Source organism: Hakea prostrata, chromosome 2 (genome assembly GCF_041222555.1).
Source record: "Hakea prostrata isolate BN-2017 chromosome 2, UWA_Hpros_2, whole genome shotgun sequence".
NCBI classification, from domain to species: domain Eukaryota; kingdom Viridiplantae; phylum Streptophyta; class Magnoliopsida; order Proteales; family Proteaceae; genus Hakea; species Hakea prostrata.
Window position 1 is genome coordinate 1,258,395 of NC_142601.1, and position 17,101 is coordinate 1,275,495.

Below are 17,101 nucleotides of genomic sequence, written 5' to 3' on the forward strand. Positions count from 1 at the left end.
GACCGTGCTTCACTAAAGCCGGTAATCCGTGACATTCGTGGTTTCAGGATCCTGATCCAGGACTCGGTGATTTCTTTCTTGTTTTTCTTGTTCTCTTTTCTTTTGAAGCCGAAGAATTTATATATGACGAAAATTACTAATATAGGTACTGTCGGATGGATGCGATGATGGATTAGTAGAAAGTCCACCGTTCTACTAATCCACCATTTGATAATTTACAAGGAGACTTAATAAGATTGATTTCTTTTTTCATTAAATTCCATTTTTTACCATTTGATTGTTTACCAAACCAGGCCACGGTTTAAGCACTCAAAATATAACTCTTGTAAACGTCGTCGATTCTTTGGTGAATACATGGTGCATTTCCTCCTTAGACTGTGATAAAAACCCTAGTCTTAGTACACTCTGATTCAAAAGTGGCTATCAAGACACTTATTGGCATGGTGCTTTTCGTCCCTGTTGGAAGGTCCTGCACGCACCTGATTGAAGAGATTCTTGATCTCAAGGCTTTATTCGTTGAATGTATTATGTTTCATGGCGTTAAGGAAATAAAAACAAATCGATGCATGCATGTGCAGATTTTTTGACTGGTTTGATTTGGTTATGACTAATCAAGAATTCCTTTTTGACCTGAGAGGATTATCTGAAAAGCTGAAAAGCTTTCTTCTCGGTATGTAGCCAAGAAGCCAAAGGGTCGTTTGGTTCTCCATATCTTAATTTGTATTATTGTATTATGTACTATAATTTTTATCTAATATAAAATCTCTTTTTTTCCAAAAATAAAATAAAAAGGTTAATACATAATCCCTGGACCATAGTGTTGCTACCAAATCTAGAGAACCCAAAGTTTCACACTTTTACCTCCATTATAGTGGGTGAGATGTAAAAAATTATTTTTTCTTTTGGTTAGAGAGGTAAAAAAATTATAATAATAACTATTATTAAGAGGGAAGGGAGATAAGTGTGCTTCAGTTAAGTGCTGAACATGCTCAGCAACGTTTGCAATTGTTGAATGGAGATCTTCGTCGAGATTTCAATCTCAACAATTCGATTATAACGGCTGAGATAGAAAATCTAGAATGAGATTTCAATCTCAATAATCATTATTTCAAACTCAACAATTCAGTGCAATTACTGAAGCAATATCCGTAGACGCAAATGGTGGTCAGCAACTAGTCGCGAATTGTGGTATGAAGGTGGCTTGGCTGATGCATAACACCCTGCATGCATTGTAAAGGAAGATTCACGTGGACAAAATATGGATCTAGATCCTACCTGGCCTTCTCCTCCTTAGCTTTCGTTTATTCTTCATTCGAATCTGTCTCTTCTACCCCAAAAAAAAACAAAAAAAAAAAAAAAACCCCTCTCTCCCCCTTTCCCCCCCCCCCCCCCCCCCCCCCCCCCCCCCCTCCCCCCCCCCCCCCCCGCACACGGCGACACGGCCGAATTTCGCCAAAAGTCGGGCACTTGGAGGGGTCGATGAAACGAACCCCGTCGATGGGTTTTTGGTCATTTTGACCGAAATTTGATGTGTAGCCTAATTTGAGGCAATAAACACATGGAGTGTTATTTTGATCTAAAACATTACCAAACTAATGTTCTTAACGACCCATGTCTACTATACGCGGACGAAAGCCCCGAAACTAAAACCTAAAAACTCATAAACCAAACATATAAAGTCTACAATTCATTGTACAAAACCGAATACATAAAGTCATCCAACCAAAAAAGAAACCCGCGACCAAGCACCGTGCCTAGGTGGATCGAATTCCCCGACTCGACGCTCCATTGATGCCCCCCAACAAATTCACATACTCACCCATCTCATACGATATTGAAAATTGTCTAAGTAATCATTCACCGCAGCTTCTATAGCGGTCATCTTCCCCGCCGTGAGAACTCCAATTGAGGGAAGTGAGAATAGGGCCAAGGAACGACGCATGCCACGATGCCCTTGTTGGTACGAATGACTCGATTGTGAAAGAGAGAGAGGGACACATAGCTCCCATGATACGAAGAACCGGAGGGGACACCATAGCTCCCATGATACGAAGAATTAGAGGGGTTACTAATTCCCAATCATACCGTCCATCCGAAGGAGGGAGAGGGACACCATAATTACCCGTAGGCCAACAACCCGGTGTGGAGCCTACAGACTCATCCAAGCTCATGGACCCCATTGACGCAATCGCCGCATCCCAAGGATTAACATAGTCATGGCCAGCTCCCTCTCGATGGTGGCTCGGCCTCGATCGGGATATTGACGACCACGCGATACTCACCACCATGATCATAATCCCGAGTGGCATGATCAAAATGACTCCCCGGGTATCCGGGTGGGGGCTCCGTGTCTCCGGTAGTGGAACATGTATACGCTCTCCAATTCCTCCACCACCACCACCACCACCACCACCACCACCACCACCACCACCACCACCACCACCACCACCACACCACCACCACCACCATCATCATCTCCACCGACCGACTAGGCGAGAGTGTGTCATCGGGAGTGTTGTCCGCGGCTCCTCCGTGCCCGGTGCCATCATCCAATCCTCACGCAGTGGCAGCTGCCCCGCATGTGCCCGACCCTCTTCGTGGCCATATACTCACCCACATTAACCCCCGCAGCTTGAGCTAGTTCTCGGGTCGCCTCCCTCCAGGTTGGTCCAATACCGGCTCACCCCCGTCCAACATCCACCGAGTGAGGGGATCTTGGTCATCTTCGGCAACATCAAATATATCATCGAGATTGATGTATTGCCTTTCATTCCGAGCCCGCTCCCCGGCATATTGCAGCTTCAACCTCATATTATAGTGAATAAATACGAGGTCATTTAGACGCCGGCTTCCCAACCGGTTCCTCCTCCGGGAGTGGATCATGCTGAATGTACTCCAATTCCTCTCACATCCAGAGGCGAGCAAGTCCGAGACAGATCCCGACCGCCAATCTTCGTAAGTTTGATGAACTATTGCCATAGAGATACCACCATTCAGCCGCATTATCACAAAAACATTAAGTTAGAAACTCAAAAGTCAAAAGACTCAAAACATTTATGCATCTAAGCCCTAAGGATCTAACTATATAAGTATCTAACCCGGATCCATGGTTTCTCCGCCCGACAAAGACCAGCTCCACTAAAAGACCCAAATGCATCTCTAAACAATTTGATCTGCAATAATACAATCATTAGTATTGATTGGTTATCTAAATTATTTAAACAATTAATACAACTCACTAATCGCTTGAAATTCCCAATGTCTCACCTCATTGTGGCAAAATGATTGGACCATCTCATCCGCTCCAACTTCGCTATCACCGTATCGGGCATCCAATAGGTTTGTGTCCAACCCTAAATGTTGACTATATTGATACTTAGGGTTTAGAAAATATGCCGCATAATTAAAAAGCTTAAAATTAGTACCAACTACCAAAGTACCAATACCTACAATTCTACAAGCCCACAAGTCTACAAGACTACAAGTCTACAACTACAAATCAACAACCCGAATATTTACTTACCGGCCCTATGAAGAGGATGCATCGATGAGCCGTCCATCGTGCATCGACAATATCTAAGAAAGCCCGATGTCCTCTAGGGTTTGTGCCTTTATAGCATCCTTCATACGCTCAAGGGATGCATACAAGTGTGGCATAGTGGGTCCCCTCAAGGAAGAGTCCACCAAGAAGACCACAAGGACAGGGCAACAACAGAAACACCCGAAACACGAGAAGGAGGGCATTGGCGGCTGAATATCACAAACTCATAAGTCAATAGACAATAAATACATACAAGATAATCATAAACCATAATATAAATATAATAATTTATAAGATGAAAAGTAGAAGACACTGGACACCAATCAAACCACCCGCGACAAACAGGACGAGGCCGAACGAGCGCCAAGGCGACGAAAGGAAACGCGGAAGGGCACCAACACCCCACAGATCCGAAGCCAAAGCAACGAGATTGTAGATGAAGTTGGACGCTGCACCCAACGGGGTGGACAATGCTGATTCAATGTCCTTCAAAGATTAGGTCAATTGAAGTGCAAAGACAAGGTGCCACATAAGGTTATAATCAGGTGAAGCACAACAACCGGCCCTAAGTGGAGCAGGGTGACAAGCACCACACCCACCAACCGGGACACACCGAGAGACCATGAATACGGGCCGATGACCAGAGCACCACGACAAGAAGACAGCCAACACAAGATACCAGAAGTGATGAGGACGGGGCGGCACAGAAGAGGGCACCAAAGACCCAAAAGGGTTAACAAAAACCCGAGGCCAAGGAGGGGGACAACCGAGGGGGGACCAAACGGGGAAAGTACAACAACGAAGAGGACCCGGGGGGAGTGAGAAAAACCAGACAGCACAACCAGAGGAAGGGGCCGAAGAGGACGCCAGGGGGGGACGGCGGGATAACGATGGGGGGAGGGAGAAGGGAACGAGAGAGGGGCCCGACTGGAGCCAAAAGCCAAAACACCACCCCCCCCGAACGAAGGCAGCCCCGAGGCCCAGAGGAAGGAGCACGCCAAGGAGGGAAGGCCAGGAACCCGACGCCAAAAGACAACACCAAAGAACACCACAAGAAGCAGACATCAGGCTCATTGACTTTCCTCGATATCTTTCTTCTTCCCCTTTGTTTTGTAAACCCGAGTAAGAACAGGATGGGGGCATTAGTCACATTGAACCAGGATGGACCCGAACCACGAAGAGATATTTTGGACAAAAAACACGAGCCCAAAAGCGAAAAGAGGCCCCCCAGAGGGAGGGCGGCCAAAGACCCCCGACTCACACAGACATGATGACGTTGCATTCAAATAACATTAACAAATAAAAATCATTATAATTGTAACTAACACATATAAACAAAATATGAAAATGAATATGAGAGAAAAATAAAAAAGGCAAAAAACAGAAGCCACAGGGAAACAAAAAAAAAAAATAAACCAAATTAAAAACCCCACCCATGATATAATATGATATTTTATAAATCGGGATATTTTTGAAAAATAAAATAACATGGTCAAAAAAAGACGGAGTCCAAGACGGCCAGGAGTAAATGTTTTATCATCAACAACAGATCACAAAAAGTAATCATAAAGATAATCAAAATATCATTTTTACCCACAAAAATAAAAAATTAAATACTTGAAAAAATCCGACGGAAAGAGAAAGGAAAATATATAAAAAAACCAAAAAAGAAAAAAACGAAAGAAGAGAGAAAAAAAAAAAACAAAAGAAGAAGAACAGAGAAGAGGACAAAAATAGTGAAAAGAAAAATGGAGAGAGAAGCCGGAGAAGAGAGAGAAGAGAGAGAAATTAAAAAAAGGGGGGGTTACAATATACATAATCCCATCCCAAGGGCAAATTACATTTACGTACACTCCCTATATTTGTAAAAAAGTTATGTTTACGTCATCTAGAATTTGTTTTATTGCATGCAAACGTCCCTCATGTCGAAACACCTTCAGTACATAATATTAAAATGACATATTTATCCTTATTCTTTCATCTTTTTACGCTAAAAAAAAAAAAAAAAACCCAATGTCTCCTAAAGCTTTCAAGGAAAAGTGTTAAAAACCACGAGAAAGATTACAACTTAAAGTGTCTAACAGGAGGGTTGGGGTTGGGGCCCTTGGGGGGAGGGAGAGAGAAATGTAAGAGAATATCTTGTGTTAGTGCTGCTTCTTTGGCTAATGTGTTTGCTACGAAATTGGATTCCCACAATATATACCTAGCCAAGCAATATGAAACAACTTCCAGGGAATAGTTGAAACTCCTTCGAGCATTGTAATTAAAGGTTGATGTCACTTTCAACTTGGATTTGCTGAAAATGGAAGATGATGCTCCACTGCTAACCTTGTTTAATCGCCAAAGCTTTAGTAGTGAGTGACTATTGTTAACCACAACCCTAGCTTACAAAAGTAAAGAGAAATTGACCATAGAAAGTTTATTCTCATTGTTGTAACCGAAGGCAACTTTGTACTTTCACCTGAATAAGGAGGAAAATAAAACTTGGTGATAAAGAATAACATCGTCATACCCAAGTTAGGATAGGGTTGGGATAACATTGGGTTTCGGCCCGGCCTAGTAATATCGGCCAACTAAGGGCCAAAACTCTTGTCTACCCATTTAAGTGGAAAAAAATTACCGCCTATACTGTCCATTTTGAAAAATTAAAATTATCCACTTTTACATTTCTTCTAACTTTGAAATTGAAATAAAAATTTTGCCTTCTTACCCAAAAAAAAAAAAAAAATTGAAATAAAAATTTTGCCCATGGGGTGGAGGTATATAATATAACTATATAAGTTTGTTTTTTTGTTGTTTTTTACAAAAAACTCACTTAATTTTCTTAAAGTTACAAAAAGGTCCTCAGGTTCACCGATTCACCTAAGCTTTTCACATCTGATTTCTGTGTCTCTCTTGAGAGTCGATGTTTACTAACTGTTGGTATAGAAATATGATCTTAGCTCCATAATTTGTGCTCGATCCAGACCCAATTCCTGCGACCAAAACAAGGTGAAAGTGGGCCGCCTCTGAGGACGGGAAGCCACCTCCGACGATCGAATTAGTGCAAGCCAGCAAACCAAAGACTCCATTCAGGAGAGAAAACCCCAAGAGACGATGAAGATCATGTTCTTGAAGGGTTAGATAGCTAAAGAGCTCAAGTCTTACTCAATTCGGGCTGGATGGAGAATTATATAGCGGATTCATACCTCCCAAGATTGCAGGCTTCATGGCCTTTGGATGATGCCTTGATGATATGGAGGGTGGAGATGGCTTCTACATGTGAAGGATTCAAGATGAGACCAAAGAGTTGTCTTGGCCATCAAGGGATCCCATTAGCAAGAAATGAGCCTGTCACACCCTTTTGTTGATGTGACAGAAGCCCCAAAAAAGAGGGTAAGCCAGCAGCAGACCCGAGGCTCGAGAAGATCCTTGAGTGTGCGGAGCTCCTGCTGCCCGCAGAGGATGACAGGAATTCTGGACTCATTCAATATGGCCTTGCCACGTAGAGCCTTTTCGCCAAGTTACAAATCAATGAGAGGCTTGGGCCTTCATGCCACTTCTCGGCCAATGGGTCCTTAATGAGGCTTCAATCAGAGAGGCGTTCAGACCCAACATGACGTCTAGGGCTGGCCCAGAGACCAGCTCTTTGGGCCATGCGTATCTTAGCACCAAATGTCGATAACACTAACAAACTCCATGGCAGGAAAAATACCCACCACCGTTTCAAACTACCAATGGCAACGCATAACTCCATTTGTAGAAAAAAAAACAAAATCACAGAGCTCTAACTGGAAAACCATGTGTTGAAAATCTAAGTCACATAACTAATTACACCTTGGGGCTTCCAATTAGAATTCTAGAAGTAAACAACCTTTGGATAAAACTAGCTGCACTCACCAAAAACCCTAGAACCAAAAAGGATTCCATTTCCTCAGCAGCTTATTCTTTTGGGTTTTTTGCTTAACAATTCAAATATGCAAAAATACCCTCAAAATTGTAATAGGTGTTGGGTACAGAGGGAAGGAAATTTTATAAGACCTCTCAACAAGCTGTCTTATCAAAGCAATCCTTGAACTCGAATCAAACGCCTTCGGCAGCAAGCTCTACCTCCGCAAACCAAGAAACGCCACCCTACTCTGGAAACCTAGCCTAACAAACCCCTTCATCTAGTGTTGCACTGTCATTTTTCAATCTTCAACCTTCTTCTCATCATTGTCAGAATATTTACCTTGATCTTCCTCATCTACAAACCTAAGTACCCATTACTTGAAACTATTTCTGCGACCCTCAATAGTGTTATTTTGGATACCCAAACTATGTAACAGTGATTTCATGTTTCTTGCTGACTTCTCCAACCCTAATTGCAAGATTGATGTGAGGTTTGAGTACGTGGAACTCAAACTCTTCTTCTTTGACAGGCTTATTGCAACTCAAGCCCTTCAAGCTTTCTCTTTGAGACACAAAGAGTTGAGGTCGGATCTGGTTCATATATTAACAAGTGAAGCTTATTTGCCTCCAACTCTGGCATTAGAGCTTAGAAAGTAGTTGCAAAGTGTTGCTTCAAAATCTTTCAGCTCCGATTCAGTCAAATAGCATGTCAAACCCTGGAATCGTCGATCGACCAAATAAAACTCATGAGAGCAGACCACCTCTATGGACAAGAAGCTGCCTCCGATGGTTCAATCATATTCTGGATAACTTAGTTCCTCACAAGGAGTAAATGCCCTAAGAGATCAAAACTCTTGGGTAGGTGTCAGGGTTAATGCACAATTAACTAGGCTTGCATTTTTTTTGTCTCTGTGTAGCAGAGTTTGGCTTAACTCGCTTCTTTTTTTGTTTGTTCACTTACTTGAAGAAGGTATGAGTGACCGTTCTTATACTAGAAAGAAGATTCCATGGAGAAGATTGACAACAGTAATTGAATGGCTTGATTTGATTCCCAAGGGAAAGCCCAAGAAGAAGGTTTGGCTTGCTTGTTCTTGAAGTTACTATATTCAGGCACCACGTAAGAATGCTAAAATATCTCTAACTCCAAATGTGACACGTTTGGCTTTAACCCCCGAAAAAGCGGCTAGAAGCAATTCCCAAAGGAATTTTCCCTGCTGGCTTATCCCTTGATGAGTGCATAGCATTAAATGCATAAGTATGACATATGACTGCCAAATTTAATGCCTTAGCATGCGTACAACTGTATAAAGGTGAGCAAGATCTCGCTGACAAGTTGTGGTCGAGAGATGTGTTGAGCAGTGTGTCCGAAAAATAACTATCGCCATATGGTTGGGCCAGTAACCCTTTTCCAAGGAGTGCTGAGAGCTTAGTCCAAAGCCAAGAGGCTAGTCCGAAATTGAATTCAGAGGAGAGCTAAGGTACCAGTTCGAAGACTGAATTCCAAAGAGAGCCAAGCAATTGGTTAAAGGACTAAGCCGAATCTGGTTGACCATAGTTCATGCGGTCTGTACTAGTTCGGAAGTCTCAAAAATGTTTTGACATAACACAGAGTAATCGAATTGGATATAATGTAAGGGGAACCTTTAGAGTGAGATTTAATATGGGCTTGAGCCATATATCTTATTGGCTATATGGAAGATGCCTAGTCCTCGATCCATGTGGTGTCTTTGTTTCTTGAAGTTGCTAGACAGATTTCCAACGACGGTGGGTATTTTCCTACAGGGGGCAAAGATGGGTGACTTAAGGGTGAAAATGAGTGAGGGGCCTTATTGTCATTTACAATGCTAAGGGGTATTTTGATCTATTGACATTCAAACCTTGAAAAACTTAACGGTCAAAGGCTCAAAATCTAATAGTGGGTAACTTGTAACTTTTCAAAATGGCCAGTGTGGGCAACATGTAATTTTTGCCACTTAAGTGGGTAGACAAGAGTTTTGACCCAACTTAATACCCAACTTAAGTGGGCAGCATGAAGAAAAGAAAAAAAAAAAAAAACTCTATTATATATTATATGCCATCTCCATAATTTCCCACTTGTAGGTATTCTATCATTATCATATCTTCATTTGGTTTCTCAATTCTACATGAATCATTTCCCATCATCTAATAATAATTTTTTTTTTTATCAAAATAAAAACATTGACTATATTTTCCTACCTAAAAATTAATGATCCTGCTAAATATTTAATTTTTTACAAAATTTGTATTAATAATACAAAAACTATAAACATAAAAGATCGTTTGTATTCCCTTAAAGCAAAAACCCAAGTAAGAAATGAAAAGGAGAAGAGAAGCAAGGATGGTGAAGTTCATTTAGTCTATAGTTTAACACGCTTTAAGTCATAGCACCATACTCTTTTGGGTTCTCAAATTACTCTCCCTCAGCCTTCCCGGCATCTTGGGTTCTCCGTTTGGCAAATGGGTCCTGAAACCTTCCTGGACATACCTTGGCTGAGGTTTAGGTCAACACTCTCTCACATCACCGTTTGGCTTGAGTACTGGCGCGTGTATAAGGATAATCTTAGCCCAATGCAAGTCATCTACTAAGTCACATCTACTTAGGGTTAGATACATCCATTCCTCGCTTCCCGTGATCCTTTCCTGTACCTTTCCAGTAGAGTCACCGTCTCCTTCCCAAATACGTAGACTCTTTAACCATATTGGTCATCCACACATAGTAAATGGGAAGCTCTCGTGTCCTCTCATGCTTCCCGCAATCTTGAGTGCCCACGAGCCCAAGTCTACCACATGCAACCCTACCAATGAATGGCCCCCACAATGTGATTCATGTCCTTTCACGGGTTGGTTACTGGTCTTGAGTGCCCACAAATCCCCATTGCTTCCACGGGTTACTCTGTCTCAATTCCCCTTCCGATGGGGTCAGATATGACAAGGGTTTCCTAGCCAAACACTTCTAGACATGCCCTAGGTATGTTAATCAGTAGTCAGGGAAATAGTCAAGGGGCACTGATGAGCACATTTATGTGTGAAATCTTATGGCATAAAGCATGCATTTTACACACTTATAGTGGAGCTACCTTGGGTTTTATGTTGTTTTTACATATTTTAGGACTTTTCAATATTTAAGCAAATATTTGGAGTTTTGGGTATGAATCATGCAATTTTATACATCAAGAGGTCCATTCAAATTCTCAAATGCGAAAATGGGCCTGATCTGGAGCATGATGGGCTAGAACCATGGATCAACAATTCCCCTATTAGGCTAAAACCATGGATATATATGGAAAAGTTAGAATGAATGGGGATTCATTCAAAGAAATAGAATACAACAAATCAGTAGTGGAAAACTAGTAAGAAACAAGTCTAACACTGACTAGAATAGCAAAGTATAGTAAGAATAGATCATGCTATCAAACTACATCAAAATCAATGAAAATCACCATATGGCTTCAAGGAAAGCATAGACTCAATGAAGATTCACTCTAAGACAAAGGAGATTAGAGGTTGTGTCATTACAGCAGTGTAATATCTTCCTCATAATCAAAACAATAAGAAACAACAATAGAGAGAAGAGACTAGAGAAGAAAGAGGTAGAATACCAACTTTGTTGAAGAGAAATCAAAGTAGAAACTTGGAGAAATGCTTGGGGATCTTCTTTGGCTTGAGGAGGAGGTTTTAGGGTTCTTCTTACGTTTTCCAGTAGTTTAGGGGCCAAACAATTAGGTTTAGAATGAAGTTGTAATATATAGGAAATCCCAAATCCAAATATAACAAAATTCAGTTTCCAGAGTTGCTTTGGCAGATGGATCGACCAAAGGGGTCTCCTTTCTTCAATTGCTGAATTTTGGATCTCCATATTCAAAACTGACACTTAAGCCTTCAACCAATTTAGGAAAAAGTCTGACCTGACTTCCTAGGACTTTCTAAACATAACCACATTAAATTATAGGTCCCACATTAAGGTAAAAAAAAAAAAAAAAATCATTTGTTTACACACCCAACCCCCTTCCATATAAAAATAAAAAATTTCAAAATTTTTTGAAAAGTTTCCAAACGCGAGCCGCAGGAGCGGGAGATTTGAAATTTAAAAAAAAGCAGAATTAGGCATGCTTGAACATTTACTCCCACGTAACGGGTTCCTTGAGTGAGTTACCGTTTGCAACGTCTATTTCGGCCCTAATTCTGTAAAGTATCACCTGACACCTGCGACGTCGTCGCTCCCTTTGATTTTCTTAAGCTGAAGGAGGGAAGCAGAGAGTTTTGAGTTGAGTTTTCGTGAGTAAGATTGAACTTAACAACGATGGCGTCTCTGACCCCAGGGATCCTACTGAAGCTCCTTCAGTCAATGAATTCTGAGACCAAAGTTGCGGGAGAACACAGATCGGTGCTTCTACAGGTAATTGGCATAGTTCCTGCGCTTGCAGGTTGTGAGCTTTGGCCCAACCATGGATTTTACGTTCAGCTCTCCGACTCGACTAACTCCACCTATGTCTCTCTCTCTGAGCGCGACACGGATCTCATTCTCACCAACCGCTTACAGCTTGGACAGTTCACCTACGTCGACCACCTAGAGTTTGACTCTCAAGATCCCGTTCCACGAGTTTGCGGCATCCGACCCATTGCTGGCCGCCACCCGTTCGTTGGAAGTCCCGAACCACTAATCGCCCGCATCTCCCCTTCCAAGCGCGGCGGATATGTTATTCAACCCGTCACCGATTCCGATTCCGACCACCCCCACCCTGCTGCTGGGGGTTGTGCTTCCCTCAACCTCAACCTCAACCCCCTCCCAATTCCTCATTGCAAACTAGAAGAACAGAGTGGTTGTGGTGATCCCGTTCCTAATCATCATCATCCCCCATCACCACCGCACAGGCAGATTGGGCCAGCAGCGGACAAGGACCACCACCACCACCACCACAGGTCAAGGCCCGTTCTTATCCAGCGGGATAACAATGTTAATGTTCCCACCATCGTTGGTGGAAACGGAAACGCCCCCTCCGCCTCAAAATCCAATTTCTCGGATGGGAATGGGAATGGAAACGGGAACCAGAAGACTAATAAATTGCAACACGAGAAAGAGAAACCTCGACGCTTCTCATCTCCAGCCTCCGCTAAGCAACATAGGTCTATCTCTGCTGGGAAGAGGACGACCACGACTCCGACCACGACCAAGACCACGACGGAAAGAGAACCTTCACCTGCAGGCAAGGCAAATTCCAGGTCTGCATCTCCAATCCCGTCTAAATGCATTGTTCCAAGCTTGGCTGCAGCATCCCACGGTGACAACCACCGAAAGGCTTCCAGGGAGCCTGCAATCATTGTGCCTTCCAGATATCGCCAGCCATCCCCTACTTCTACTGGCCGCAGACAGGCTTCCCCTGGTGCTCGGAGGACTTCCCTTTCTCCTGCTAGAAGGATTTCTGGTGGTTTGAATTTGAAGGTTTCTCCAGTGGTTGTCGCTGCTTCAGATTCTGCCGGTAAGAAGAAAATAGCAAATATAGTTTCCGGCATTTCAAAGGTTTCAGATGCTTTGGTAGGCTCTTCAAAGTTGAGGAAGAGCTGGGATGAACCACCGCCGCCACCGGCTACCGCCGCCGAACAGAAAGACAGGCCAGCCTCTAAACATAATAAACCTGATCTGCAAGCCATAATGCGAACTCAGGTAAGCTTTTGAAAGCATTGAATTTCACTTGTCCCTATTCCCACGTAGATACTTGCAATTGTCCTTTCCATTTATCGTTTCAGCTCTTTCTAGTTATATACTTATATGGAGATTGAAGAGAGCTCGCCTAAAATCTCACGTTTTCAATTTTCTTCTACCCTCCGATATGAGATGAGATAATGAGATAAGATGTAATACGAGTTATGTCTCATTATCTAGGCGTGGTCTCAGCAGGAACTTGGTATTTTACCATACTTGTATGGTTTTCCAAACCTTGCCTTGATTCAACTGACAGAAAGTGCAACAACTTGATGAGATCTTGGTTCAATTTTGTTGATCTAGCTGGGGAGTTCTTGAACCATGCTTGTACCTCAATTCCACTCTACTGTACGAATCATTCCTTGATGAGATCTTGGTTCAATTTGGTTGATCTAGCTGGGGAGTTCTTGAACCATGCTTGTACCTCAATTCCACTCTACTGTACGAATCATTCCTTGTATATTATAGAATAGAGTGCCGGTCTTTTGTTTTGAGAATTTATATAGTAAAAAGCTGCTCATCTGATCCTAGAGGTTGTGTTGTTTAGACTCCCAAAATTTGCTGCATGCTAGTGTTAAAGCAATCAGTGTTGCATGAAGCATTTCTGATCTTCAACAGTCCAAAATGTCTGAAGAGGTCAGCCTCATCCGCTTTGTAAGTGATAGGTTTTGTGCTGCATGAACGAATGTCGTCTCCCTTCCTGACTGGTAAATTTCAAAGCATTAAACTGGCTTCTTTATTTTTGACCCACTGGGTAAAAGTATTTAGAAATGTATAATGATGTACATAGAGTAGATGGTCACCCGTTATGTTACATGGACAGAGAAAAGCACAATAGATTCTGTAAAATTCTGAAGCATAACTTAACATTGCAGCTATGGAGATGAAAACAGATAACGTAGAAAATTTAACATGAACGGATCTTCTTCGGACTTGAAGGGAGAGAGATTATGTTTGTTTGAATATGCTCTTTGAGCATTGATGAATGTGAATGAAAATCATTCATATGGAGAGTTTGTGGAAATAAATGAATTTGTGGAAATATGTGCATGGAATACCAATGGACTATTTGGTGATTCATTGCACAAGGAGAGGTCATGAATGAAGGGTTATGGGAATAACTATGGACAGTTGGGTGTTTCATCTCCCAAGGAGAATTCATGAATGGAGGTTATGAGACCTTTTATTTCCTAACAACAAACTTCTCATTTCCCTATTGTGATTAATGGAGGGTTTTGGGACTCTTAATTTCCCAAGAAAACTTCTCACTTCCTAGCTTGTTATTAAAGTCTAAAGCTTTTCATTTCCCATAACTTATTCATTAAGTTTGGTAATAAGTGACTATGGCTTTTCATCTTTCAAGCTAGTTAAAGAGACATTGATCTCATCTATAAATAGGGATCCTTCCTTGGTGAAGATGGTTGTTTTGTGTTGTGTTTTCTTTTATGATTTAAGAAGAATGCTAAGTGTGTTTTAAGGGTCTTCTTAAAAACGATTTGTGAGTGTTGTCAATGGTTTGAGTTTGGCTTCGAGTTTGGTTTCGTATTTGAATCGTGTGGTGATAGAAGGAAGGCACATGTCAAGTTCGTAGTTGCGATATACTTTGTGCTAAGTACATCGTTGTTCGTCGTTGTATCCTGGGAGACAGACGTCCGTTGAATCCTCAAGCACACTGTGGAGGGGACAAATTTGTTTTAAGGAAAGCGTCTGACGCGCCTCGACGGTTTTCCTTTACTCTTCTTTTTCGGTTCAAGTTCTGTCTTTCCGGATCTTCTCTTAATTCTTTGTTCCCCTCATTATATTATCAATTTTTGGCTATCAATGTTATGTATTGATCCTTGGAATATGTTTAATGATGCCATTATCACCCTTATGAGTTCATCGCTTGGTTTAGCAGCAACAACCCACTTTCTAATTTTCCAGGTAGCTATTTCGAGGCGACTCAGCGATGCTAATGGAGGATCAGCTCATCAGGAGCTTGCTTCCACGAATGAAAGGTCAAAGCCTTGTAAAACTGAAACTAATATGGTCTCTGAACACAATGGTTCCACCACTCCCACAATAACTGTTCATGATCGAAAATGGACGGATGGAACCATTCCATTGGACTTTGTCCCTTCTAGACTTGCTGCGCTTGGAAAGGTACATATATTCTTGAAGGATTTGAGTTCTGTTTACAATTGCCAAACACTAGCTTGAATTTAATTCTTGTATTACTCAGAATACTTGGCAATGCAGACTAACATGTTTGAGATGCATCCGATTGTTACTTCTTGTTGGTCTTCTGTCTATAGTTAACTTTCTTTCTTTCTTCCCTTATTTTTTTTCTTTTTCCCTCATAGAAGATTATCATTTATTTTTGCAGGAAGCTCTGAAAAGGAGGGTTCTTGCTTCTACTGCTGCTGCTGAGGCTTTGGAAGAAGCCTCTGTAACCGAGTCAATTGTTAGGTGTTTGAGGTGAAACATGTGTTTCTCTTTTTCTGTTTGAACTTATCATAATTTGCATGCCTATAGATTGAACATGTGTTTATTCAGTATATCTTCACATCAGTACATCACTACCTTCATCATCATTCATTTTTTTCTTCTTTTATTCTATCCAGTCCTCTTGTTTCAAACATCATCTCATTGATATGTTCTGTTGTTTTTTGATGCTGTGGCTAATTGTATCCTTTCTATTTCAGCATGTTTTCGGATCTCTGCTCATCTGCCGGGGCTGAAAATCCGCTCCCAACTATTAACCAATTTTTATCAGTTTACAATGATGTTTTGAAGTCAACAATAATTGCTGAATCAGTTGCCCTGAGCCACATTTCTGACAGACCTGAAAATTTTGTTCCAAATGAACGATTGAAATCCATTTCTCTTTGGATTGAAGCTGCTCTGGCTACGGATCTAGAAATCATTTCTCTCATAAGCGATCAGAGTGGAAACCATTCTAAATTCCATGGTCTCAAGAATTCTGGAAATATTGGCATGGATGTGCGGTCTCCTTCATCTTCAAGTATGAGTGGATATAAGAAGCAGTCTCTTTGCACACCTGCCAGAAACCATTTGAAGGCAGCTTCAGCATTGTCATATGATTCTAATGATGATGGGTCATGGTCCAGGGAGAATGGAGTCAAAGAGACTGTGGAGCTTGCAAAATATTTGCAAAAGGAGATGGAAATGTGGTTCTTGCAGTATGTTGAGGAGTCATTTGATACAGGATTCAAGGTCTGTGGCATGTCATCATCAGTCGAAAGTAGTGGAATACTTGGACAAGAGAACGGCTCAATTGCGGCTGTCCTATCACAATTGAAGCATGTCAATGATTGGTTGGATCATGTAGGAGTGAAACGGGATCTTGCACAAAAGATTGAGTGTTTAAGACGAAAGATATACGGGTTTGTCATACAACATATAGGAACTGCACTTGAGGATTCTACGAGTGTATCATCTTAATTTCTGTCTTCATGAGATTGTATGCAATTCCTTTGAAAGAATCATCTTCTTAATATCTTATAATAATTTATTTTGTGTTCTTAACTTCTTGTATGATATTCTTGTGTCAGAGAATTCAATTGTGTGGAGTCCTTTCTTTGTATCATAATAATAATAATAATATATTTCTAAAAGAACTTTGGAAGCTTGAATTCTCAACCTTGTATCTGTTGGAAATATGTTTAAAACTTTACGTATATTAATTTTTATTTAAATATATATATATATATATATATATATATATATATATATATATATATATATATATATATATATATTTTAATCATGTTTTTTATCTTATGATTTCTATAACAAAAACTTTAGTCCCACATTGGACAGAAAGAAGTTGATGTTAACTCATTTGTATATAATAATAACCTATGTAATATATTCTTGGGGTTAAGGATCGAACCCTGTGCAACGCGAACAAGCTCAACTCTGTTGTGACCTAACCTTGGTTATATATTTTGTCACGAGATAATCCG

At 41.2% G+C, this 17,101-nt stretch overlaps 1 protein-coding gene and 1 pseudogene across 1 annotated transcript; both read left to right on the top strand.

Moving 5' to 3' along the window:
* The first annotated feature begins 440 nt into the window (after positions 1 to 440).
* Positions 441 to 9,162, top strand: LOC149023183 (uncharacterized; annotated as a pseudogene).
* Positions 9,163 to 11,471: 2,309 nt separating this feature from the next.
* Positions 11,472 to 16,771, top strand: LOC149023184 (serine/arginine repetitive matrix protein, putative (DUF936)). Its single transcript, XM_089143741.1, has 4 exons — positions 11,472 to 13,094; positions 15,057 to 15,275; positions 15,499 to 15,590; positions 15,818 to 16,771. Exons 1-4 carry the CDS (start codon positions 11,733 to 11,735, stop codon positions 16,575 to 16,577), a joined length of 2,433 nt encoding a protein of 810 aa, XP_088999867.1. The 5' UTR covers positions 11,472 to 11,732; the 3' UTR covers positions 16,578 to 16,771.
* The last annotated feature ends 330 nt before the right edge of the window (positions 16,772 to 17,101 follow it).